At 46.6% G+C, this 24,755-nt stretch overlaps 1 protein-coding gene across 9 annotated transcripts in view; it reads right to left on the bottom strand.

Moving 5' to 3' along the window:
* The window catches only part of MCF2L2 (MCF.2 cell line derived transforming sequence-like 2), a 3,251,461-nt gene that overhangs the window by 829,462 nt on the left and 2,397,244 nt on the right, over positions 1-24,755 (bottom strand). For all 9 annotated transcript variants that reach the window (XM_069618639.1, XM_069618638.1, XM_069618642.1 and 6 more), the window contains exon 20: positions 18,959-19,051. In XM_069618639.1, the coding sequence (XP_069474740.1) occupies positions 18,959-19,051 (93 nt within the window). The remainder of the gene's footprint in view (positions 1-18,958; positions 19,052-24,755) is intronic.

The raw sequence follows: 24,755 nt of genomic DNA, 5'->3' as shown, positions 1-24,755 counted from the left end.
GCTGTGGGAGCCTCTGTGGTCAGAGATATGCAGCCTGAGCTGCGGGCAAAGAAAAGGAAACAAAGTGGCCGCCAGCATCTGCGGCAGAGAAGCAGAGCTGCTGGCGGGAACGCAGGAGCATCCGAAGTGGGAACAGGGCTCACGGTTAAAGGTAAGTCATTAGGCGGAGCAGGAACGGAACAGCGCAGCTGCTGGGAGGGAATGCCAGAGACCGGTGAGTGAAGGGGAAAGTCACTTGAAATCGTGGCGCTCTTGTGGGGCTGTGTGGAAGCGCATCAAATGCCAAATGAACAGAATAGTATGCGCACAATGAAACAAACCCAAATCCATGGTTTGGGAGAAAAGCGAAGTGGCAAAAGTGAATGATCACTAATATTGAATACCGAACTGAATGATCATTTTATGGGCAGAGTTACGACCTGATGTCAGATGAATGTGAAATTGCCCATTTGAAAGCAACGCACAAGATACGAGATTGCGAAAGAACCCAACAGAAAGGTGGGGAAGAAATAAAACCACTGCAAAGTAAATTTTATGCATGATTACAGTGTGGAAAGGCCAAAGACTGGCAAATGATTTGTGACACATTGTGGCAAAGCAAAGAGGCTGACCAGGAGAAGCCAAGTGAGGGCTCACAAGGAGAAGCCAAGTGAGTGTGAACATTCACACAAGGGCAGATACAGAAGGACTTGTGCGGCCAACGACCCTAGGGTTCCTGGTTGTGTGACCTGTAGTGGGTGGACCGTGTGGTCTGACAACTGCGCCTAGACAAGGGAACCCTTAATGGTGAAAACCAAAGACATTGTTGAAGTAAACCAAGAAGGATTAATTTGACTGAACTGTTAATTCAATCCAGCAGTGTCAAGTTGATCTGAAGTTGTTTTGTACATTGAGAGACTGAGACGAAGTATAAATTGGCTTATGGTGCTGTCTGAGGATGGGAACTTCAAGACCCTTTTCTTTGGAACTGTGTTATTTGAACTTGAGGAAGGGAACCCTGGGGATTTGTGGAACTGTCTTGAACTTGGGGAAATGAACCCTGAGGATTTGTAGAACTGCCTTGAACTTGGGAAAGGTAATCCCAGGACTTTTGTGGAACTTTCTTGAACTTGGAGAAGGGGAGATGAAAGTGAGCTAGAAGCTGGAAGAAACTCAAAACTTTATTTCAGTCATCATTTCTTTCATTGCTGAGATCCCAACCCATTGTTTAGCTTTAGTTGTGGGGGCAAGGATAGGTTTTGGACAGAGACAGACTTTTAAATTGAACTTTCTGACTCAGAATTTCCTTAGTTTCATTCAGGTAGGAAAGTCCCACCTTAGTTTAGGGCAAGTTAGACCTGCATCAATCCTGATATTTGTGTTAATAAAGCCTTTCTGTTTGAACCTTGAATCTGTTGTCTGTGTTTTACTTCATGATGCCTTCACATTCTCACTAGGGAAGAAGGGACGAATTCCCCAGATTCGTCACATACTCCTCTCCATAAACAGGATCTTCCCTCTTGTGAGATTGCTGTTCCTCTGAGGTTACCATTTTCCCAGACCCGTACAGATTAGATTGGTCCTTCTTTTCTACAAAGCATTCCCAGGATGATAAGGGAGTGTACTTCTTTCAAGCATTTCCCAGAGAAGGATGGGTTAAAAGGTTCGGAAAGGTTGGTAAATCAGTACCTATTATGACTTCCTCTGGTAGGCCTGGTACCACTGCAGCTCTTACCTTGTAGGGACAACCTGTCACTTCTAGTGGGAGTCGAATTTTGGGATAGGCCTTTACATCGCCATGCACATAGGTGATTTTTCTGCTCCGGTTTGTTTGCTCCCTGAGTCAATTAGAGCTCTAGCCCAGATGTCATTGACTCGGACGGTTTCTTGAGTTTGGAAGGGCTGAGTAGTGCAGTATCAAATCTCTACCTTTTCCAGATCTACCTCCCTTTCATCTCCTTCTCCTGACCATTCCTCTGCCCCATTTCATTATCCTATCTCTATGGGTGCTTTCAAAAAGGTTTTTGGGACAAGCTCGGGCGAAATGACCCTTTTTTCAACAGGAGAAACACGTCGGCATGGTGGAGATAAGAGGTTTCCTCCTTCCAACGACTTCTCCTGGGGTTCCACTTTGTTTTACCACTGGGAGAGGCAAGGCTCTCCGATTAGTTTCTTCCTTCGGATTTGGTCTGATAGGGAAGGGTTTTTCGGGCCAGCCCGACAGGTATACCTCCTTCAAGTTTTGTTATAATGTGGGCTAAGGACAGGCTATAGCCTCGGGAGGGGTGTGAGGTGATAGCAGCATACAACCTTGGTACAATAGTTCAAAATAAAACGATGTCCAATCAAGGTTTTATAAAAATGTAGACTTTTAATAAAACAAAGATGCAAGTAACTATCTAAAAATCAAGGAAACAACCCAGCTCTTTAAATGAATACTAAATATGAAAGCTGTCGTAGTATAGCACTCTGGGTAGATAAGCAGGTGTTCAGGCACTGAATAGTCACAATGTCAGTGTTCAAGGAACTATCATATAAGAAAAAGGCAGACAAGCAGGCTTAAAAATCACTATGGTCCCAAAAGAGGACTTGGGGGTCAGGGCCGCTTCACAGTACCTTATTTCTTTTTCTCAGGTACTCGACAGTGTCAAGCTGGGCCTCTGTTGTTTCCTGCAGTCAAGATGCATTTAACCTTGTTGATCCAGCGGTGAGTCAGTATAGAGTTGGTTTTGAGACTTGGCTCTGTGTGGATCGAATTGGTGCTCGAGGTGCAGTTCAATGTGTTCCAACAGCTTCCAAATGGTGGTTGAAACTTGCTGTACCGATGCTTTCGCCAGATCGAGTAGACGAGTGACACAATGGTTTCCAGCAGGTCGCGTCGAGGTTCTGTTGGATCGATGTGACTGTGGTGTGCCAAAAGCAGCATAGCAGGTCATGTGTCAGCTTGAAGGATGAAGGACAAGGTGAGTCCTTCTTGCTATGCACTCCCAGTCCAGAGAGCTTAGCTGGCACCTACAGGGGTTCCTTCCCCTCCAGTGAGGAGCCTGATTCCAGTGCAGCTGGCTGAGGGCAGGAATTGGTCCACAACAGCTCACCTCCACTTTTCCCAGGGGGTGGTTACATGACAATGCTTTGCTATGCCTTGGATGCCTTGTGTCTTCACCCATGTGGGAGAGGACTCAGGAATAGACTACACAACCAACAAAGGTCAGTGGTGTAAGTGCAGTGCTGAAGTGTAGTGCTGTTTCGCTGGTCTCCGCTGCTCCCTGCTTCTTTATTGCCACAGCCAATAGATACGGACTTTGCACGCTAACATTGGGACCTTGCCTGGAAACTTTCCACTGTCTCATTGGCTCGCTTTCATTGGCTACCCCACATTGGTACGGATAAGCTTGCCGCTATTAGCTGCAAAACAACGTTTGAAGGGGCGTAGCCCGTTACGTAACACCTACCTTCCCTGTTATGCCTTGGCGAGCGGTTCTAATATTGTTGTTTCTCTCTTTGTTTTCCCAGAGGCTAGAGCCCACCCCTCGGTCCAAGCATCCAATATCACCATATAGCACGCGCATTGGCACGCGCGCAGTGGTGGAAGTGCAGTGCTGAAGTGAAGGGCTGTTTCGCTGTTTAGCTGGCTAGCGGGCGATAGGGAAGGCCCTAATAGACTGTTATATTTGTTTAGTCTTTTCCCCTATAGTGCTCCAGGCGTTTTAATGGTGACTAAAAGGTTCACCCTTAAAACAGGCATGCCAAATGTGCCTCCTGTACAACTAGTATCGATAGCCCAATTCAAGATGGCGGCGTCCAAAGTGGCTTCCAGACCATCTTGTCCTGCCACTAAAGGCGGCCCTGCCCGGCGCCGGTTTTCTAAAGACCAAATCCACTCAATCAGCTTCTATCTCCCTAGATATTCGTACCTTTTATTCTAAAGAACCCAGTTACAAGAGCGAGAGCAAAACAGAAGTGCTGCCAGGTGCTTGTTCAAATCATTCCCCCACCCAGGCAACGAACTCGAGTGAGAATCCTACTAACCTTTAAGATCCACAGACGACAATCATTACGACACTGATCTCATTGAATTCCAGCCACGACATGATGCAAGTAAATTCCCATCTTAATTTGATACCTAATTCATTGAATGGCGAAGTAACGCATACCACTCTTGAGTCCACATGTCTGGCTGGGGAAATGCAATTCACCAGTGAGCCGCCTAATATAAGGTCTCCCAATTCAAGTAACCTATTGGAGCCTGTGCGATGTTCAGTAGACGCCCAACAACGACTTCGCAAGGCTCCCGATGTGTTAACTATGGCTGGAGAAATTGACGACGATGCTAGAGACTTTATGGATATATCCAGTAAATCCGATTCACCATCTCAGGAGATTCAATACAACTGCTAAAACTCTGGTGACTTAATACAGTTACAGGAAGATTATACATTTAATAATGCTTCCAATCAACTTGGGCAAGAGTCAATGAACATTGCATTTCATCATGCACAGAATTCAGTTGCCCTCACTCCCCCAGTACCCCAGAATAAGACCCACATTCATTTTGTCAATGAATCTCCATCATTCATAGCACCCACTCCAAGACGTTCCTGTTTTCAGGAAGCAGCCCAAGAATCAGAATGTTTCATTCACAAGACCCAATCTAAACGTTTTTCATTTCCAGAAGCCCCTGCACTCAATAATACATTGAGTGCCACGAACACAGCTCTTCTGGCTGTGGCTAAACTCTATGAGATACTGGATACCAGAATGAATCAACAAACCTCACCCTCAGAACATCTCGTCGATCATGTTAATTCCCTGGGGTCATCTATTAACTGCACCGCACCAAAAAAATGTGCTGCTCGAGCAACCAGTAGATGTAGATATTCCACCTAGTAATGCTCCACTGTCTACTCAGGACAACAGTCACCTCTTGAGAAATGAGCCAGCTATTTCCGTAATGGATCCAATGACATTACAGCCCATTATACATCCTCATAATTCCTCTAAAGTGATCGAGATGAGTGTTTCAATGGGGCAGGATGTGCCACATGATAATCCCTTAATCTCCAACACGATGCCGATAACAAAACAAATGTTTTTGATCTCTTTGCTTCAGTTTCAAATAAGCTAGCAGATCAGAGGGTATTACATTCCATACCACACTCAGATTTGAAACAATCACATAAGGCGACCAGAAAAAGTCGCTGTCGACCAATTAAAAGCAATGAGAGAAAATATGTGAAGATTCACAGTAAGTTAAATGAATTACAGGAAAATACATGTGTAAAAGTGAGCTCCCTAGCACCAAAATCTTATGAGCGATTGGACTATTTAGTAGCTCTATCTCTCAATGCGGTGCCTTTGGCTGACTCCAGACATATTACAGACAGTTCTAAAAATACATCACTGGTCAAATCTCTTTCTATTGCTGTTAAAGTGGGAGATGATATATCCACGTCCACGGCTTCAATTACTGTTACTGCTTCACCTATTCGTCAACCGACCATTACAGAACTTAGAGAAGAAATAAGAGCTTCTATTGAATTATATATAAAGCAGAATACCTTAGCAACAAGAACTTCAGACTCTACTCAAGAAAGAATCACTGACCCTTGAGATAATGATCTGGTATTACCTTCAGGAGTTAGCAGTTTGATACCGGCAGTAGCTCCTAAACCCAAGGTCACTCCCATGAAAGTTCCAACTGTCAACTTGGTCTCACAAGATACTAATCACCAGTCCGCGAAAAATACTTGTTCATTGCTGCAAACTCAGTCTCCCATAGAAACTATTCTAAATTCATTGCTACAAGTGCCATCGACTAGTCAGAGACATGGCCAACAGCAGGAACTCAGAGACGTTATAAAATTATTATCCATCGATTAATACATCGCACAAAATCGTGATGGGAACCGACTGGGTACTGATGCCCGTAATTCCATCTTTCCTGATGTCAGTTTACAATCACAAATTTCTGCTAAAGTGTTCAGTTCAGACAGGCCTCATCAGGAGGCAAATACAGTTCATCCTAGCCTTTCTAGTCATGCCTATCCTCCATATGTGGATATCCATGAACAACATCTTCTTAACAGTGGCCCTTTAAATCAACGCAAAACTGCCCATTGTTTAGTATTAAAATGTCGAGATTCACTGTGTAATAAATATGTTTTGAACAGAGCCAACATTTTGAACATATGTGGGGAGATACCGACGTTGCGGAATTTAGCTACAACGGATATTGATTTAGTAGAATTTATCAACAAGGATGATCTATCGAAAGCCAAGATATACATGCGATCTGGTCTAGTAGCCAACATGCTGTGGCAGACAAGAATGATTCTGTTTGATTTGGGCTTCATATTGACACAAGATGTCAAGCAACAAGCCGAGCGTATGGAACGCCCTCATTTGAACATTTATAAGTCTGGGCCACAAGAGGCCACGAAGATGACTCTGCCATCCATACACTATAAATCAGCAACACAAATATACCATACTGGATCATAATGTAGCAAGTCTACTACAAATATTAATTTGATTTCCTGGAACACACAAGGCCACAAACATATTATTAATTCTAACAAAAGTGGTCTTGTGAATATGTAATCGCACTCCAGGAAACTGTCTTATGGATACGCCTGTATGGTCCACTCACACAATCATTTCAACCGCAGCCACTAAGAAAGGGGGTCTTCTACTATCAGTCAGGAAACATACTGGCTTTGCGAGTGTTGAATGCCCATCCCCCTCTCCATGTTTTCAAGTGGTAAAGCTAGTTAAAGGCCCATTAAGTATTGTCATTATTAATATTTATTGGAGCAGATTTACCATGGCTCCCCATACATTCTTTAACCAACTGCTTCTAATACTTGACACACAGCTCCTGGACCCAGAGATAGCCCACACCATCATAGTGGGGGATCTAAATTTACATTTATTCCCCACATTTGGTGGAAAATTCCAACAGAATCACACTTAATGCAAATAAATCGCCATGTGGCATATGCAAGTGTAAATAATGGTGGTAATCGATTACATTGGACTTCGTTTAAATTGCAACAATTTAGTAGTCGTCTTAATGAGCGTTTTACTGTACCACAATTAGATGGATCTGACTGCTATGTACAATTGATGCAAGTCTTTAAGAACTCCATCTTGCCAGATCAGACCATTAAGTATAAACATTGTCCTGCATTCGATCTAGAGGTCCATCAAATAAAAGCTCTTTTAAGGTGGAACATCCACAATTTGAAACACCTCTCTATCGCAGCAAGAATTGTGGAAAAGAAACAATTGAATTTAGCTCATAAAACATGGCTGAAGGAGCGCAAATTTCTCCAATGGTGAACACATGTTGGAACACATTTTAAATAAATCAACAAGCGGTGTTTAGTCCTGTTTGAATTCAGCCACCAGCATGATACAAGGTGCCATGCAAATTAGCCCCACCTCAAATGAGGTGTGGCAAAATTATTTTCAAGAATTGTATCGTACCCCTTTTCCCGACTTACATGAAGAAGTTATCATACAAAGTGTCTCTCATTCGTTTCCTTTAGAAGCTAGTGATATTCTACATTGCATTGGCAACTTAAGTCTTTCTCGAGCGGCAGGGCATGATGGACTGCATAATGGAATGTTAAAGAATCCTCCACAAGAATGGGCACAAATTCTATTCCAAATATTTAAGCACATATTCACAGTAGGAATGATTCCTGCGTCTTGGAGGAATCATGCCTACAAGAGGCCACGAAGATGACTCTGCATCCATACACTATAAATCAGCAACACAAATATACCATACTGGATCATAATGTAGCAAGTCTACTACAAATATTAATTTGATTTCCTGGAACACACAAGGCCACAAACATATTATTAATTCTAACAAAAGTGGTCTTGTGAATATGTAATCGCACTCCAGGAAACTGGCTTATGGATACGCCTGTATGGTCCACTCACACAATCATTTCAACCGCAGCCACTAAGAAAGGGGGTCTTCTACTATCAGTCAGGAAACATACTGGCTTTGCAAGTGTTGAATGCCCACCCCCCTCTCCATGTTTTCAAGTGGTAAAGCTAGTTAAAGGCCCATTAAGTATTGTCATTATTAATATTTATTGGAGCAGATTTACCATGGCTCCCCATACATTCTTTAACCAACTGCTTCTAATACTTGACACACAGCTCCTGGACCCAGAGATAGCCCACACCATCATAGTGGGGGATCTAAATTTACATTTATTCCCCACATTTGGTGGAAAATTCCAACAGAATCACATTTAATGCAAATAAATCGCCATGTGGCATATGCAAGTGTAAATAATGGAAGCAATCAATAATATTGCCAATTTCTAAAAAGGGTAACAGGGACAAACCCAAATCATATCGCCCCACTGCATTGTTAGACTGCCCTGGGAAGATATTTGCGCATCTAGTTTTGGCCCAATTTAATTCCTGGTTGTCATCTGAAAAGTTACACGATGCATTCAAAACGGGTTTCATGCCAGGCCTTGGAACAGTTAATAACATCATCTCTCTTAACAGTATCATGCACCAAGCTTGGCAACGTCATCAGGCCTTATATATTGCGTTCATTGACTTTCGCATGGCTTTTGACACTGTGCCTCATGAATTGCTATATAAGAAACTGATGGACAAAAACTGTCCATGGTTTATCTTGAAATGGATAATTGATTTGCATACTGGGACTACTATGGTTTACTCACGACCCCATTTCAAACTGCTCGTGGTTTAAAACAAGACTGCCTTTTGGCATCTGCCTTGTTTAATGTTTTCATTTCTGACATTGGTAATTACTTTAAGAAGCTTTTAACTGATTCACCCAAGGTAAATGGTACACAAGTTAAATACTTACTTTATGCAGATGATATGGTCCTGTTTTCCAAGACCCCCAAAGGATTACGAATTTTATTAGGTGGCCTTGAACTTTATACTCCAAAAAATTGTATATCGATGAATATTTCAAAGACTAAAGTCATGCAATTCATGAATATAAAGCAACACACTAGGGCATATAAGATATAAGTGGCCTTTACAGGGATCAATATTGATGCCAATTACATCATACATTTATCTAGGCACTATAGTAACCAATCAAGTAGGTCATAGATGTCAAAACCATCATCTAAGACAGAAATTACTTACGCCACATCTCAGCCCGTGTAATTAAAGCCAAATTTAGTAAATGTTCTATTATTGCCATCATAACTTTCTATAAGCAAAAAAAAATTTACGCCAGTAATTCTGTATGGCTCGGACGCAACATCAGGGAAACCATACGAATACTGGGCGCGACTAGAAGGGACTTGTTGGAAACAAGTGTGGAATTTACCAGCATCAGAACCTATATGTTTAGTGAGACATGAACTGGGCCTGTTATCGTTGTATGCCGTTTTCAAGTGGAAGTTGTGTTCTCTTTATGGCAAATGTATTTTGGCAATTGGCACAACGGGAATATTATGTCTTATTTCAAATGATCTTTTAAACTCCATTGATTTCTTTGCGGAGACATGGCGAGTGAAAGCGCAAAGAGTCCTTCATAATTCGGGCATTTCGTTGAAATTACTATTGGAGAATCCTGATAAAGCTAAAAAGCAGGTGTGGGACTATGATTGGATACAAACAAGAAGTGCATGTCCTCCAGCATGGGGTCTGGCATGGATTCACATGCTCATGAATATTCCCCGTCGTCAGGCCGGGAATCCTCGGTATAGAAAAAAATCAGTATCATTTTCTTTTCTGATCTGTCTTTCTTAGTAGTAACCAATCACTGGTCTCTGGGTCATACTGCTCCCAGCCAATGACTGCCCTCTCCCTAAGCCCCGCCTCTGGCAGCCATCCTCAGATTTTTACCGCACGTTCAAGTGTTGGGAGTCCTCGTGCTGTAGCTCTCGAGCTTTTACTACGTTTTCGCGCTTTTTCAGGAGATTTTTCTAATTTTTCGGGTAAATAGAGCCTCAAGCTCCACCGTTTCTACATCCGATCAACGGGGATCCGTTTCAGAGTTTTCTACGCCCCTCAAGGGTGAAGTTTTCGTCCAGTTACGCTTTTGGAGGATTCCAGAAGTTCCGAGGCCTACCCCGGACATGGCCCAGGAGAAAGGAAGCTCGACGGCCGGGAAGCTGTTCGGGACCTGCCCTAGATGCCAGCTTCAGAATGTTTTCAAGGAGGACGAGCATTCGTTATGCCTCTACTGTCTCCATGAGGACAAGACGCACACAGAGAAGGACTGTGCGTTTTGTGGGAACATGTCGGAGCGGACCATGAAGGATCGCCACCTCTGTCTCGCCAACTGGCTGGAAGGGAAGAGCCCGTCAGGCGAGAAGAAGAAAAAGAAGTCTGAGCGGTCTTCTAAGTCCTGTGAGGGCGCCCCGGCGACAGGGGCCCGACAAAAGGCTAAGCACCGCGAGTCCGCGGGCACCGGGAGCACCGAACGGTCCGGCTCCTTGGCTGCCAGGCAGGGCGCATCCTCCCCGGTGCCATCAACCACGAGCCAACGATCTGGCTCGGGTAAGAGGAAGTCCGAGAACCTGGCGAAGCTTCTGGAGAGGCCCCAGTCGATCTCGAAGATTCCGGCAGAGGGGGAGCGAGGCTGGGACCCTCCCCCCAAGGTGAAGGCCCCAGGCGTCCAGAAGGTGACGATGGCCTTAATTCACCCTGCTAAGACCTCGATTGAGGATGTCGCCGCGGCCCTGGCTCAGCCTGTGGAGGCTACACCAGTGGAGGCGCCCTCAGGACCCAGAGTCTCCCTGCCACCGCGGAGGGAGTCGTCTTTCAGGCCCATTGAGAAGACCCCCACGAAGTCCTTGTTGGAAAAGGTGGGGGAGGGGCTGGTGGCCATCGTGGATACGGACACGACCTCTAAAGAAGAGCTCATCGAAGTCGTGGAAGAGGCCCAGCCCATCGGGAGGGATCCCGACGAGGGCGACGACGCAGGACACTTCGGCGGCCATTTTGTCAGCGATCCAGTCTTTATGCTCGGAGATAAGGACAAGGTTGCCCCTTCCCCTGACGGATGTACCTGAGCCAGACCCGACGGGGGAACCGGAGCCAGGACCTTCAGAAAGTCCACCGCATAAGAGGAGGAGGACGCATCCTACGCCACCTCTCCCACCTCTGCGGCCTGCTCTGCCTTCCCCCCGGTCTACTACCCAGGGGGATGATACAGGCACGGACATGGCTACGACGGGTACAGATGACGACGAAGGCGACGACGGGACGTGTCCCCCATCGCCCCCTGCTCGGGCGTCCCCACCCGACGAGATTGGATCCTTTCATGCCATGATTTCCAGGGCATCCGAGCTTTTCCAGCTCTGCCCAGAAGAGAAGAAGAAAGAAGGGTTCCTTTACCAATGGCGTGAGGCTAAAAGGAAGACGGTCCTCGCCGTACCGCTTCTTGATGACATCTGGGATGAGGGGCTCGCCCTCCTCAAGAACCCTGCCACGGCGCCGGCAAAGAGGGACCGGTACGAGAAGAAGAACCGGGTCCCCGACGCTGCGCCCTTGTGCCTTCGGGCACAACCTACCCCGGATTCGGTCGTCTCGGCGGCGGCAAAGAAGAAAGCTGGGGGGGGATCGGCCTCGACATCAACTTCCCTGCCGGACGGCGAGGGCAGGAAGTTGGACACGATGGGACGACGGATCATCTCATCCGCAGCAACGACTATGAAGGCGGCCAACGCCCTGGCTATCGTAGCCCGCTACGACAGGGAGTTGTGGTTCAAAATTGCCCCTCTGTTAGACTTCCTTTCGGACGCCAAAAGGGCTGAGTCCCTTGAAATCCTACAGGAGGGTGAGATTGCCTCGGACCACGCCATCACGGTGGCAACGGACATCGCCAACACCGGTTTCCGTCAGTTGGGCAACAGCGTTTGCTTGAGATGACGAGGATGGCTCAAGGCCACGGATTTCCGCCAGGACGTACAAAGCAAGGTTTTGGACATGCCCTTCGACGGCAACAACCTGTTTGGGAAGGCGGTTGATGAGTCCCTTCAGGCCATCAAGACAGACACAGAGACTGCCCGGGCACTGGGAGTGCTCCAACAACGACGGCCGTCCTTTCGGAGCTCCGGAGGCAGACAAGGTGCCTCCAAGGGATCCGGCAGTGGCTCCTCCACGTACCGCCAAGCGGCAAGATCTTCGTCCCAGGAAGCCTACAGGGGACGCGGCAAGTCAGGTGGTGCCCGTCGTCGTCGACAGGGAGGTCAAGGAGGCAAGGCGGTCTCCAAACAAGATTGAACCGACCGTGGGGTCGGGCCCCCACCGAAGCACCCCGGTGGGAGGCCGGCTGGCGAGGTTCGTCAGCGTGTGGGAGTCCATCTTCGCCCACCGTTGGGTGCTGGACGCCCTGGCCCAAGGGCACGCCCTCGGGTTTCAGAAGAAGTGCCCTCGCGTTCCACCCGTGGCCAGGAAGGAAAATCACATCCCTCAACTAATGTTGGAAGTAAGGGTGCAGGGTGCCATCGAGCTCGTCCCAAAGAGGCTTTCGGGGCTCTGGAGTTCACTCAAGGTACTTCCTCGTAAAAAAGAAGACAGGAGGATGGCGCCCCATCCTGGACCTACGACGACTGAACAAGTACATCAAGGCGCAGAAGTTCCGTATGGTCACCCTCCAGCACGTGCTGGGACAGCTGGAGGAGGGCGATTTCCTGTCGTCGTTGGACTTGGAGGATGTGCACTTCCACATCCCCATTCTAAAAAGACACCGAAAGTTCCTCAGGTTCGTGGTCCAAGGGCGGCACTACCAGTTCAAGGCCCTCCCGTTCGGATTGAAGTCGGCACCCAGGGTGTTCACCAAGTGCCTCGCACCGGTGGTGGCGCGGCTGCGCCTACAGGGGATCCACGTCTACCCCTACCTGGACGACTGGCTCATCGGGGCAAGGACGAGGGAGCTCGCCGTGGAGCACACTGCGAAGACCGTCCAGCTGCTCACGGACCTGGGATTCTCCATCAACTTTCCAAAATCCCACCTGGTTCCGTCGCAGGAAGCCCTGTTTCTGGGAGCCAAGCTCGACACAGTGGCGCGGCTGGCCTCGCCGTCGGAGGAAAGGACCAGGACCATTCTGGGCAAGGTGCAGCGTCTGCTGGCCGTGGACATGGCCAGGGTAAGATCTGTCAAGTCCCTCCTCGGGATGATGTCCTCCTGCATTTATCTGGTGCGCCTTTGCAGGATCCGGATGCGCCCCTTACAAGAGTTCCTCGACGCCCTCTGGGTCCAGTCGACGGGCAGCTTTGAGGACAGGATCCCTCTCAACGAGACGTACCGTCAGGCGATCCGGTGGTGGGGTACCCGCTCCCATCTGTCGGCGGGCACGGACTTTCAGATCCCAGCTCACCAGGTGACGGTGACGACGGACGGAAGGTTGGGGAGCGCACTCCGGAGATCTTCACGCGAGAGGCCTTTGGCTCCCGGAGGAGAAGTCACTCCACATCAACATTTTGGAGCTCCGCGCAGTGTTCTGGGCTCTCAGGTCTTTTCTTCCGTCCCTCAAGGGCAAGGTGGTGAGGATCTTCGCCGACAACACCACCACCACGATGTTCTACATTCGGAAACAGGGCGGGACCAGGTCCCTGGCCCTATCCAAGGAAGCCCAGGATCTGTGGCATTGGGCCGTCGCCCAACAGATGTTTCTGGTGCCTCTTCATCTGGCAGGAATAAAAAACACGATCGCCGACTCACTCAGCAGGGAGCTGCGCTCGTGCCATGAGTGGGAACTACGCCAGGATCAAGTGGATCGACTCTTCCGACGATGGGGCGAACCCCAAATCGATCTCTTCGCGACGGTGACGAATTCCAAGTGCCGGAGGTACGCCAGCAGGTTCCCCCAGCCGAGGAGTATGGGCGATGCTTTCTCGTACCCCTGGGACGGGCTATTTCTTTTCTTTATGCATTACCTCTGCTGCCGTTGCTGCTCCGGCTCATCAACCAGCTCAAGAGGTCCCGGTGCAGGATGATCCCCGTCGCACCGGCGTGGCCGAGACATATCTGGTTCCCGGACCTTCTGGACTTGTCAACGTCCACACCAGTCAAGCTGCCGACGGACGCAGACCTTCTCTCCAGAGAAGGAGGCGCCATTCTTCACCACAACCCGGAGTCGCTGAACTTGAAGGCCTGGCTCCTGCAGCACTAGAGTTTGGAGGGTACGACATCCCGGCCGACTGCAGAGAGGTTCTTGCAAAGGCCAGGGCGTCCTCAACTCTCAAGTGCTACGGACATAAATGGAAGAGGTTCTCTGTCTGGTGCCATGCACAGAAGATTAACCCTCTGCGGATTACGGCCCCTCAAGTACTGCCGTACCTGCTGTCGCTGGCCAAAGCTGGACTGGCTCACGCCTCCATCAAAATACATCTGGCTGCAATCTCCCGATATACCAGGACTACGGGACGGGCGTCCTTGTGGTCTCATCGCCTGGTGAAAGAATTCATGAAGGGACTATTCCATAATTCCCGCCGGTGAAGGCTCCTGCCCCGGCGTGGGAGCTTAATGTGGTGCTGACCAGGCTCATGGGGGCCCCATTCGAGCCTATGCAGTTCCTGTCATGGAAGACAGCTTTCCTCATGGCCATCACCTCCGCACGACGAGTGGGAGAGATCCAGTCCCTATCTTGCAAGCCTCCATACTTTACTTTTCATGACACGAGGGTGGTGCTGAGGACGCACCCCTCCTTTATGCCCAAGGTGCCGTCGGACTTCCACCTCAACGAGCTCTTGGTGTTGCCAGTTTTCTTCCCGTCGCCTTCGTCGCTGGCCGAGAGGACTTTGCACTCGCTGGATGTAGCTAGAGCGCTGAAGTTCTACGTGGACCGCACAAAGAGTTTTTGGAAGACGTCACAGCTGTTTGTGAACTTTGGGACTGTGAATCAAGGGAAGGCTCTCTCGAAGACTTCCATTTGCAGATGGCTCTCCGGCTGCATCATGCACTGTCACCGGTTGGCAAACCGACCGCTGCACGGCCGTCCGAGAGCCCTTTCGACCAGAGCGATCGCTGCTACCACGGCGTTCCTGTCTGGTGTGCCCCTGCTAGACATCTGCAGGGCTGCGACGTGGAGGTCGACGCACACCTTCACAAGATTCTACTGCGTCGATCGGGACTCCAGGGAGGAGTCCAGGGTCGGCCAAGCAGTGCTGCACAACCTGTTCGCCTAAGGTGAGCCTGGTGAGGAGGTAAGAGATGCTTAATGTTGAGTTGTTGTATTGCTTAATGTTGAGCCTGTTGCCACCTCCCGTGGTTGTGCATGTGTGTACTGCTATGTATTCTCTTATTCATGAGCATGTGAATCCATGTCAGACCCCATGCTGGAGAAGGAACAAGTTACTTACTTGTAACTGTTGTTCTCCAGCATGGGTCTGGCATGGATTCACATGCGAACCCTCCCGCCTACCCCTCTGCGGCTCTTCACTTGGTCATACTGCCACTTTACGTGCTACCAAATCTGAGGATGGCTGCCAGAGGCGGGTTTTAGGGAGAGGGCAGTCATTGGGTGGGGGCAGTATGACCCAGAGACCAGTGATTGGTTACTACTAAGAAAGACAGATCAGAAACTAAACTGATACTGATTTTTTCTATACCGAGGATTCCCGGCCTGACGACGGGAAATATTCATGAGCATGTGAATCCATGCCAGACCCATGCTGGAGAACACAGGTAAGTAACTTGTTCCTTACACATACTATAACTTTGTGCATTATCCCTTTGCCTTGAAACGACATGTTCGGGCTCAAAGCTATTTATACCTATTTCCTAATTCACACCAACGTGATGACTATTTGCACTTTCGCCTTAAACTATGGCCTACAAAGGAAGTCTTGTACAATTTTAGGCAAGTGACATCTAAAGATGAACGCTGTCGTTTGTGTAAAATAGCTCCCGAAACAATCAAACATCTATTTGTTGAATGTCCCAACTTGTTATCACAAAGAATCAATTGTTTCAAGCTGTTATTTGAGGACCATTATTTTTTACACAAGCGAGAAACTCTGGGAGTTTCTATATCATACCACTATTAAAGCAGTAAGGTATGCCATTCTTAATTTTCTATACAGCATAGGCATGCCAAAAAAAGCAGTGATTGAAAGCAAACTGTAATCATTTCATATAACGACTTGTTATCAGACCCATAATGTAACAAGCTTGGTGTGCTATATTTTAAATATACTGAAATGCAAGCAAATACTCATCAACAATGCTATGTATTGATTGAAAACTCTGAATATTGCATATCATTATGTAGAATCTCTTTATGATATTTTGAATGTTTTTATTTTTGTTTTCATTTTTTAATATGGTTTGTAAGTTGAAAAGAATCAAGCCTAATCTCTTGACTAAAACAACAATTTAAAAAAAGAGTGTATTCTTCTTTCTGGTGCAAAGATGAATTAAAGAAGGTGGGGGTGCCCCTCTCTTTTTGAAGGTAAAATACCACAGGGGATTGGACCAAAGCAAGCCTGCTGTATGTGGTCCAATCCCTGTTGTAACAAGTACCTGTTGCCTTATGACATGACACCCAGAGCGGCTTGCTTGCAGAAAATGGATGGGACAATAAAGAGAAGAGAACCCTAACAGAAAGCTGGATGGTGGGACCCCCCTCCAGGCCTACATTTCCTCTCGGGCTATTCTAGCCATTCCCCCTTCTCATGCATGCTAGTTTCAAAACTATTTGAGGGATTTGCACCCTGATGTGAGGCTGGCTTTGTAATGTCTGTGCTGCCTTTGAAGCACCGTTCGCAACATACCTCCTCGGAGAAGTTTCTGTGCCAATGGGAAAGCTTGGCTCCTTCTGCCTGGAGAACAAAATCAGGCAGCATATTGGCCATTGTGCCACAAATGAGCAGTGGGGCCAGTCAGGATAAAACATCACTACACATCAGTCCTATCACATCAGGGATATCCTCACAGAGCTGACATTGGTGTGATATATTATTGTGGCTTTGATAAGTGTGTGCTGCTATCACCCACTTGTCACAACCTCGAAGCCGGCTTATATTTGGAGATGTACCTGCCACCAGACTGTTTACGACAGACTATTATTGTAATAATGTTTCTGAGGCTTGTGGAATCTGCTTAGATCACATGCTGCGCATAGGCCGACATCTAGTGGAAGCTGCAGAGTATTACAGTTTGTTTTTCGAAACTCGAAAATGGGCGTCGACACAGGGCGTGCCAGTAATACTATCCCTAGTGTGACGTCCACTGTACCCATGATCCTTCACGCGTGTAGAACCCTCAGATTGTTTTATTGTAATAATGTATATTAGAGGAGCAGAAGTTGAAATGATTACCTCTGCCTGAAGTAACTGTGTGTCCCAACATTTGTCAGGGATTTACAGGTGACCTTTGAACCTGTTGTGTGCTACAACAGAGCTGGTGCTGTTATGTCAGGTACCAGTGTACTGCAATTTTGGTATCAAGCCTTTTGAAAGGGGGTCTGATTAGGGGACCTCCCGTCCAGAAACATGTGCATCTATATATTCATGATTTCTTTTTAAGAGTGCTTTTGCACCCGTGCCAGATGTCATTTTGTCATAGCAAGTCCCATCAGTGAGTGCCTCTCATTGTACACTGTTAGCACCATCATTGATGACAAGTGTTGCTGTTGGTGGCAACCCATTGTGTTTTCGTTATCGACAGTCAATAAATTTGAAATTCACTGAGATAGAAACGTGTGGAAAAGCAAAGGACGCCTTTTTCTAAGCTTAATATTCCAGTGCAGTTAAATGTTTTGCAACCTTTATGAGGAAATCCCCCAAACATGTGGACTGAATCTACTTATGATTTGTGGTACTAGTCTCCTCAATCACTAGATTCTCTGCCACAATTTATGCCATAATTCTTACCAAGGGCCAGAAAAGGGAGGTCGTAAATATAAACATTCCAGTTTCCATGTCAATAGTGCAAACAACAATCATTTTGTAGATCTACAGCCTAGAGATCCTATGAGGCCATCGATATTTCATCTTGCAGGGCTTCTCTGGCTTTTTGTGTAGATTTTTAAAGAGCCCAATCAAGTTGCACGCAAAGGTGGGATAAAATAGAGCAGGATAATGAGTTGCCCATCTCATCCTAAGCCTCGCGTCTTCTGACCACAGTATAGAATTCTATGAAACCATATTAAATTACAATAACTGCTGAACTACAGTTAAACAACAATTTGGCATCATTTTACTTTGAGGTGTGATAAATCATACCTTACTTTTTCAGCCTTGAGGAAGTACTGAGTGCACAGAATAGGTGCTAGTTCATGTTACATTTGCATACAATTTCAAATCATGGATATTACAAAACCACCAAAAGAACTTGACTGGAATAGTAGTGATTTTCTTTTTTTAATGCAGATAAGTCTTACTTTTTACCCACGCCCACAAGGAAAGCCTTGATGTACAATTGAACACCAAGGCACCAAAATAGCAGGGCTGTTTGTTTAACTTAATAAGTTGAAAAGCGGTGGGAGGCGCATTATTGCCCAGTTCACTCCACTTTGCTACAGGCAGCTCCAATTGCTTATTTACCAATTGTTTTTGGAATACAAAAAACAATAGCACTTATTGGCCACGTAGTCAGTGTGAAAGTTTTAAAGTTGGAAGTCACTAGCCATCCATAAAAAGTCACTTGCCATCCCAATTCTATACACACACAGAGCACAACATTTCTTACTCAGCATGAATCAATTATAACTGGCAAATGGCTAAAGTAGTGATCCAACAGGCCAGTTTATAGATGCACAATCACTACCATATGATCGTGCTTGTGTTGTCTTAATTCTTCTTACTCAAAAGCCTTATTTTCTTCCTTCCAAAGCATAGTCTTTCGTTTCATTCTGTTACAAACAAACAGTAGACCAGTATCCAGAATCCTGTCGACTGAGGCTCAAACAGTTGGATACCGGGTTTGGACAAAAACTAAAAGACTATAATCCATATTAAAGGTCTAGAAAATGATCATATGAATGCACTGTTTACAAGCTCTTACCTTTAAAAGCAGCTGATACTTTGTAATTCTTTGAACTGGCTTCAACAGGTATGCATCAAGGGATAGTTTGTGATCCAGTTTTCGCTGACAGTCCTTTTGGCAACAATGTAAATAAAAGATGTTTTTAAAACAAAAATAGCAAATTCTAATTCCTGTTAAATTTGAGTTTCATTGATCATGCAAATGTGATATACACAGAGACTTCACATTAGTTTAAAGACATTGATCAAATTATGTGTCACTTCAGCAACTCTATTCAAAGCAAAATAGTCAGCTTCTAGTTTTTTCAAATAGAAAAACGGGCCCTCCCCATGTTCTGCGCAACTCGGCTGCAACAATTGTAGATCTTGTGTAATTGCTCAACTTTAAACTCCAGACTAAATGAATATTAGCAGATCACATAATCCCAAAGTACAATTGATAGTAGGTCGGAATTTAGAACCTCACATTCGAAGGGATTGTGCCCTCCGACTTATTCCTTATTATTTAATATACGTTTCCAGCTTGCTGGCCTCGGACATTTTTTCTGTAGAGTGCGCTGCGCGTCGACGTCCGCCGAGTCGATGTCCTTCGACGGCCACCGTATTGGCGCCGACGTCACCATGCCCAGAAATAGACACACGCTGCGTCCGTTGCTCAGTTCCGTTTTTCCGCGCTTCGTGGGGCCTCCGAACGTCGTTGCTCAGTTCAGTCAGGTTTATCGAAATCTATTTCGACGAATATTCCTTATCGTTCTCGATGGCTTCTTCACCAGAACCGACGACGCCGCGATCCGGCTTCAAGAAATGTCGAGACTGCGGTAAAAAAATGTCAATAACGGATCCGCACAGGGTCTGTTTATGGTGCTTGGGGTCCGAGCACCATTGTTCGGAGTGTGAGGACTGCATGTCCATGACGGCGAAAGCCCTGAAGGAGCGAAAGGGGAAGCTCGAGAGAGGTAAGTCAGCCAAATCCTCCTCGAAGGTTTCGTCGGCCGAGTCGAGGCATTCGTCTCCTCGCGGTCGAAAAGACTCCCATTCTAGATCTCTAAGCAGCTCCCACCATTCGTCGAGATCTAGACACTCAAAAAAGAGACGTCGAAGGTCCCATTCCTCGTCGTCTTCGGTGTCCCCAGAAAGAGTTTCCTGTCCCACCAAACACAGTTCTCGAGCTGAGTGGGAGGAATTCAGAAAGAAAATGTTAAGCGTCTTCGAGAACGCGGCCTCGACCCCCTCGAAGACAGCTGAGGGTGATACCCAAGGTGAAAAACCCAAAAAATCAAAATGCAGTGAGTCGCAGCACCCGGCGAAACATTCCACCCGAGAGCGCCATGAGCCATCGGTTAAGAAGGCCCGGTCTTGTCGAAGGGTTCCTCGACGCATTGGTCGATCGACTCGACGCCATCGTCGACGCCGACGTCGACGCCGATGAAAGAGAGGACCAAGGCTCCACAGCCAACAGTGTTTTCAAGGGCCTCCGGCACGACGCCGAGACCGTCGTCGATGCCCTCGAGTAGGATCCCGATCCTCTCGAATTGTTCGAGGCCCCTTCCAGTTTTTTCGACGCCATTTTCGGCGCCTTCGAGGCCGGTTGCATCGGCGTCGACGACTTCGACATTTTCTCGTCCAATAACGACGAGTTTGGCTCCTTCGGCCCTAGAGATGGGCTTTACTCCATTTCAGAGATCAGAATACCCTGGTCTTTCTTCAACTTATGAAGAAAGAGAAGACTCTGACCAAGAAACTTTTGGTTTACAGAGATCCTCACTGCCTGCTGCAGAGGATTTCACCTCTGAAGAAAGGAGGCTAAAGGAACTACAGGACTCACTTCATGATGCCAGTGGACTTGACACTTCCCCAGAAGTGGAATTTGTAAAGCCAGACCCAGGGGAACATGCCGAAACACCATATTTTTTTTAAAATTTTTTTATTGGTTATATTACAAACCTTTAAAAAGAAAGAAGCAAGAAGAAAGGAAAGAAGACAAAACCAAGCTATGCATTCTACATTCATCACAAATCGATACCAGTCCTCCTCCCATCATCTGGTTCCCATAACTTGTGCTAGATGCGGATCTCAGGGTCTCACAACGAGCGGGACCACCGGGCTATCGTGTAAACGTTCCTTTATAGCACGAAGGAAGGAAATCAAAGCATATAACAACGCTCTGTTTGCTCCATCAAACATAGCTTTCCACCAGTCATCACGAGTGAGGCACTGAGAGTTCATTATTAGTGGGTTGAAAATGTTAATTCTCTCAGACTCAAACTCGGAGCACGTTATGATAAGGTGTTTAAGTGATTCCTTTGTGTTAGATCAGAATCGACACACAAGGTCCGAGTCCGAAGATTGGGACCAGTAGCAAAGACGTTCTTTAGTTGGCATAGCGTTCAGCCTAAACTGAAGGTAGGCGGCCCGGGCCCACTGGTCCGGGAAGCAAGCTAGATATGGAGCTACGTTTCCGTAAGCTCTTGCTTCGGCCGGTACTTCACGCATCGATTTAGATTTAGCTCTTTTGTCGCAAGTCTGGATCCAGTCATTTCGCCAAAGTTTCAGTTTTGCGGCATCTGGATTTTCAAGCAGCAATTGCATCGAAATGTCATAGAAACTGAGTACATCATAACATGTCTTATTCCATTGGAATGCAATTGTGGGTGCTTTGGCGAACTGTAGGCTGTGAAGAATCTTCATCTGAGGCAAAACGGTGTTAAGGTTTACTTTCCTGAAGATGCTTAGAAGATTCCAAGCGACCCTCGCTTGCATCGATATATAGCCAAGTTCATATCTAATGCAAACAGTGGAGGTGCCTTTGGGTAGGTGGAGAACCCTGGTCCAGAAGATGTTTTCTATGGAATTCCACATTTCAAACCCACATCCAAAGGCATTTTCGCCAGCATAAATTAGAGAAGGTACCACCTTCTGCTGAAAGAAGGTTAACGTCGGTCTTAAGGTAAATTTCCCAAATTTTTTGTTGATTATGGCTGCTTGGCACGCCAATTGACGGCATTTGTTCTTCACGGAGTCCACCCAGGGAGCGTCATTTCTGCTGGCACTTAGTTGCATTCCTAAGTATCTGGTGTTAAGAACGCGTCCGATGGGTTCTTTGTTCACGTACCAGTTGAATTTTTGCCGGTTTAAATTGGAACCTTGCATTCTTTCAAGGACCATTATTTCGCATTTCCCTCTATTGATAACTAACCCGTTATCTGTTAGGTATTTTTCCACAGCATTTAGTTTGCGCTGTAAACCTATGGGGGTTGAGTCTATCAAAATGATATCATCTGCATAGACTAAATAGTCCACATGGGAGCCATGGAGTTTTGGCGGGAACGTGCGTAGGCCACTAAATACGTCCTTGATGTCGGATATGAACAAATTAAATATGGTTGCTGCAAGCGGGCAGCCTTGTTTGACACCTCGCGAGGTGTTGATGGGTACAGATAGATTGCCTTTTTGATCTAGGCGGACTCTGATGGTCGTGTTCGTATGGAGTTCATGAATAGCGGCCAGCAGACTTGCAGGGCAATTCCATTTGGTCAGTTTAGTCCAGAGTAGATCTCTGTTAATACTGTCGAACGCCTGAGACAAGTCTACCAAGGCGAGATAGATCTTGGCATTGGAGCGCAAGGCTTCCATTTTCAGTAGGTTTAGTATTAATAGGTTAATGCCGCAGCCCAAGCCTTTGACGAATCCCGTTTGTCTAGGGTCCATCTGATTGCATTTTGTTGACCACTCAGTCAGTTTTTGTTGAAGGAGAGTGGCATACACCTTGCCCAGTACGTCAAGAAGTGCAATGGGTCTGTAGTTCTTAGGATTCCAACGATCGCCTTTTTTAAAGATAGGTATGATCACTGCTGATTTCCAAGACAGAGGGGTCTTGCGGTTTTTGACGATTCTTTTGAACAGTAGCTCACAAAAGGTAGTCCATAGTTCAGGTTGGAGCTTGAGCGTAAAGTTTGTTAAGCCATCAGGACCGGGGGCTCTAGAGTTGTGTAAATTCCTAATGACTCTCAATATTTCCTCATAATCAAAGGTCAAGTCCCAAAGTGGCAGCGCTGGTGGGCTCCAATCAGCGACCTCATTATTGTTACAAAAGAGGTTGGTATAAAAAGATACCCACTCAGACTCAGAGACCAGGTTTGCCTGGAGAGCATGTTGAGGAGCAAAGCTGTCCTTTATCAGTCTCCAATAATCAGCAGCGTTAGAGCTCTTCATTTTTGATAGCATCAACTCCGCATCATTCTGTAGCATAATAGATTTATGGGACTTAAGCCAGTTCTTATAGCTTTGTTTGAAATTTTTTATAAGCCCATTTGCAGCACTAGATGTTTGTTTGTGGGTCGATCATATCTGCCAACGTAGGAGACGTTTCCGTTGTTGCACTTCAAGATCAAATTTATGTTTTGGAAAAAAAAGACTATTGGCCATGTGATTTTTGCGTTCTTGATATTGTGTTAGGAGGTGGCTGTATTCCGTGAGTTCGGAAATCTGGAGACCTTTCAAGATATTACCTGTCTCAGTGTGGTCTAGTTTTAGGCGAATCCTACCGACTCCTGTTCGAGTTGGAAAGGCCCAGCGATCTTGAGGTCTTATGTCAGTTGCCGCAAATGACAGTACCACCATCCCGTGATCGCTGTGTTGCATTGATCGGACGGACAGTCTGGATGTTTTCGTATGAATCCCACTGGAGACAATGATATAATCCAAGGTTGAATTTAGGTCGCCTCTTCTCCACGTGGGGGCAGCAGGAATATCGCCTACCGTTTGACCATTCAATATCATCAAGTCGCGTAGTTCCATTTCCAGAGACCATTGAGTTGCCAATTGAGATTCTAAATTGTTGACAGTCTTCTTGTGACCTGGTGTGTCCTGATGGTCAAGACAATCGATATTAAGGTCTCCACAGACTATTAAGTTAATTAGGGGGCAGGCTTCAATCTGCTCGTCCAACGCCTTGGTGACTTCATCTATGAAGTTTGTAGTTCCACTGGCCGCGTGGTTCCAGTACAGATTAAAGATGCAGATGTTAGTTGTCGCATCAGCAGCCATGCTGCCCACCCCGACCGTGGTCACTTGAATAAATGGAGAAATAACAATTGAGTTTAGGATCCGAAGACCTGAATTAATCCTAACGGCTACCAGAAGGCCTGACATTGGTCTTCCTCTAGTCTGTTTGAAGGCTGGAATATAGGCAATTTCAAATCCTTCCAGAATGGGTTTTTCACGTAGCCATGTCTCCTGTAGGCAAATAAGGTCCAAGTCATCGGCCCAGGTGGTATTAAACAGATGAGTGAAGCCCCTTGTGTTCCATGATCCCAGAGTAAGTGTTTTGTTGCTGGAAGGGTGTTTGAGGACCTGGCGTTAGCGAGGCGTGATATTATTTAAAGATTCAGCAATCCACGCCCATTCCTTCTCTTGACCCCTCGGCAGCATATCAGACCCTTGCAAAACTTCAGTATGATGTGTTTGACTGGCACCTGAGATTGTAATCTTGATGTTTTTTAAGCTAGATGTCTCGTTCACGGACTTGCTGGTATTCTGTGCCGGAGGGAAGGATGTTAAGTGCGGAACTTCAGTGACCCTCTCACAGGAGCGATCAGATGGGTTATTGTGGTCTCTTCCGACCTCCAGCAAGATCGCAGCTTTATTCAGAGCTTCTTCTGGAATCCGTGTAGGGGCTAGGGAAATGTCAAAGCCCAGCGACATTAAAACAGGTCCGGCTTGGAGCAGTGTATCAGCTATCAATTTGGACTGTACATGTAGAATAACTGCATCATTTTTGCTTTCTTCAAGAAATTCTACAATTTTTAGATCACCAG

This window comes from Ambystoma mexicanum, chromosome 10, assembly GCF_040938575.1.
Source record: "Ambystoma mexicanum isolate Mex_15411 chromosome 10, UKY_AmexF1_1, whole genome shotgun sequence".
NCBI lineage: Eukaryota > Metazoa > Chordata > Amphibia > Caudata > Ambystomatidae > Ambystoma > Ambystoma mexicanum.
This window is presented reverse-complemented; position numbering and strand designations above follow the sequence as displayed.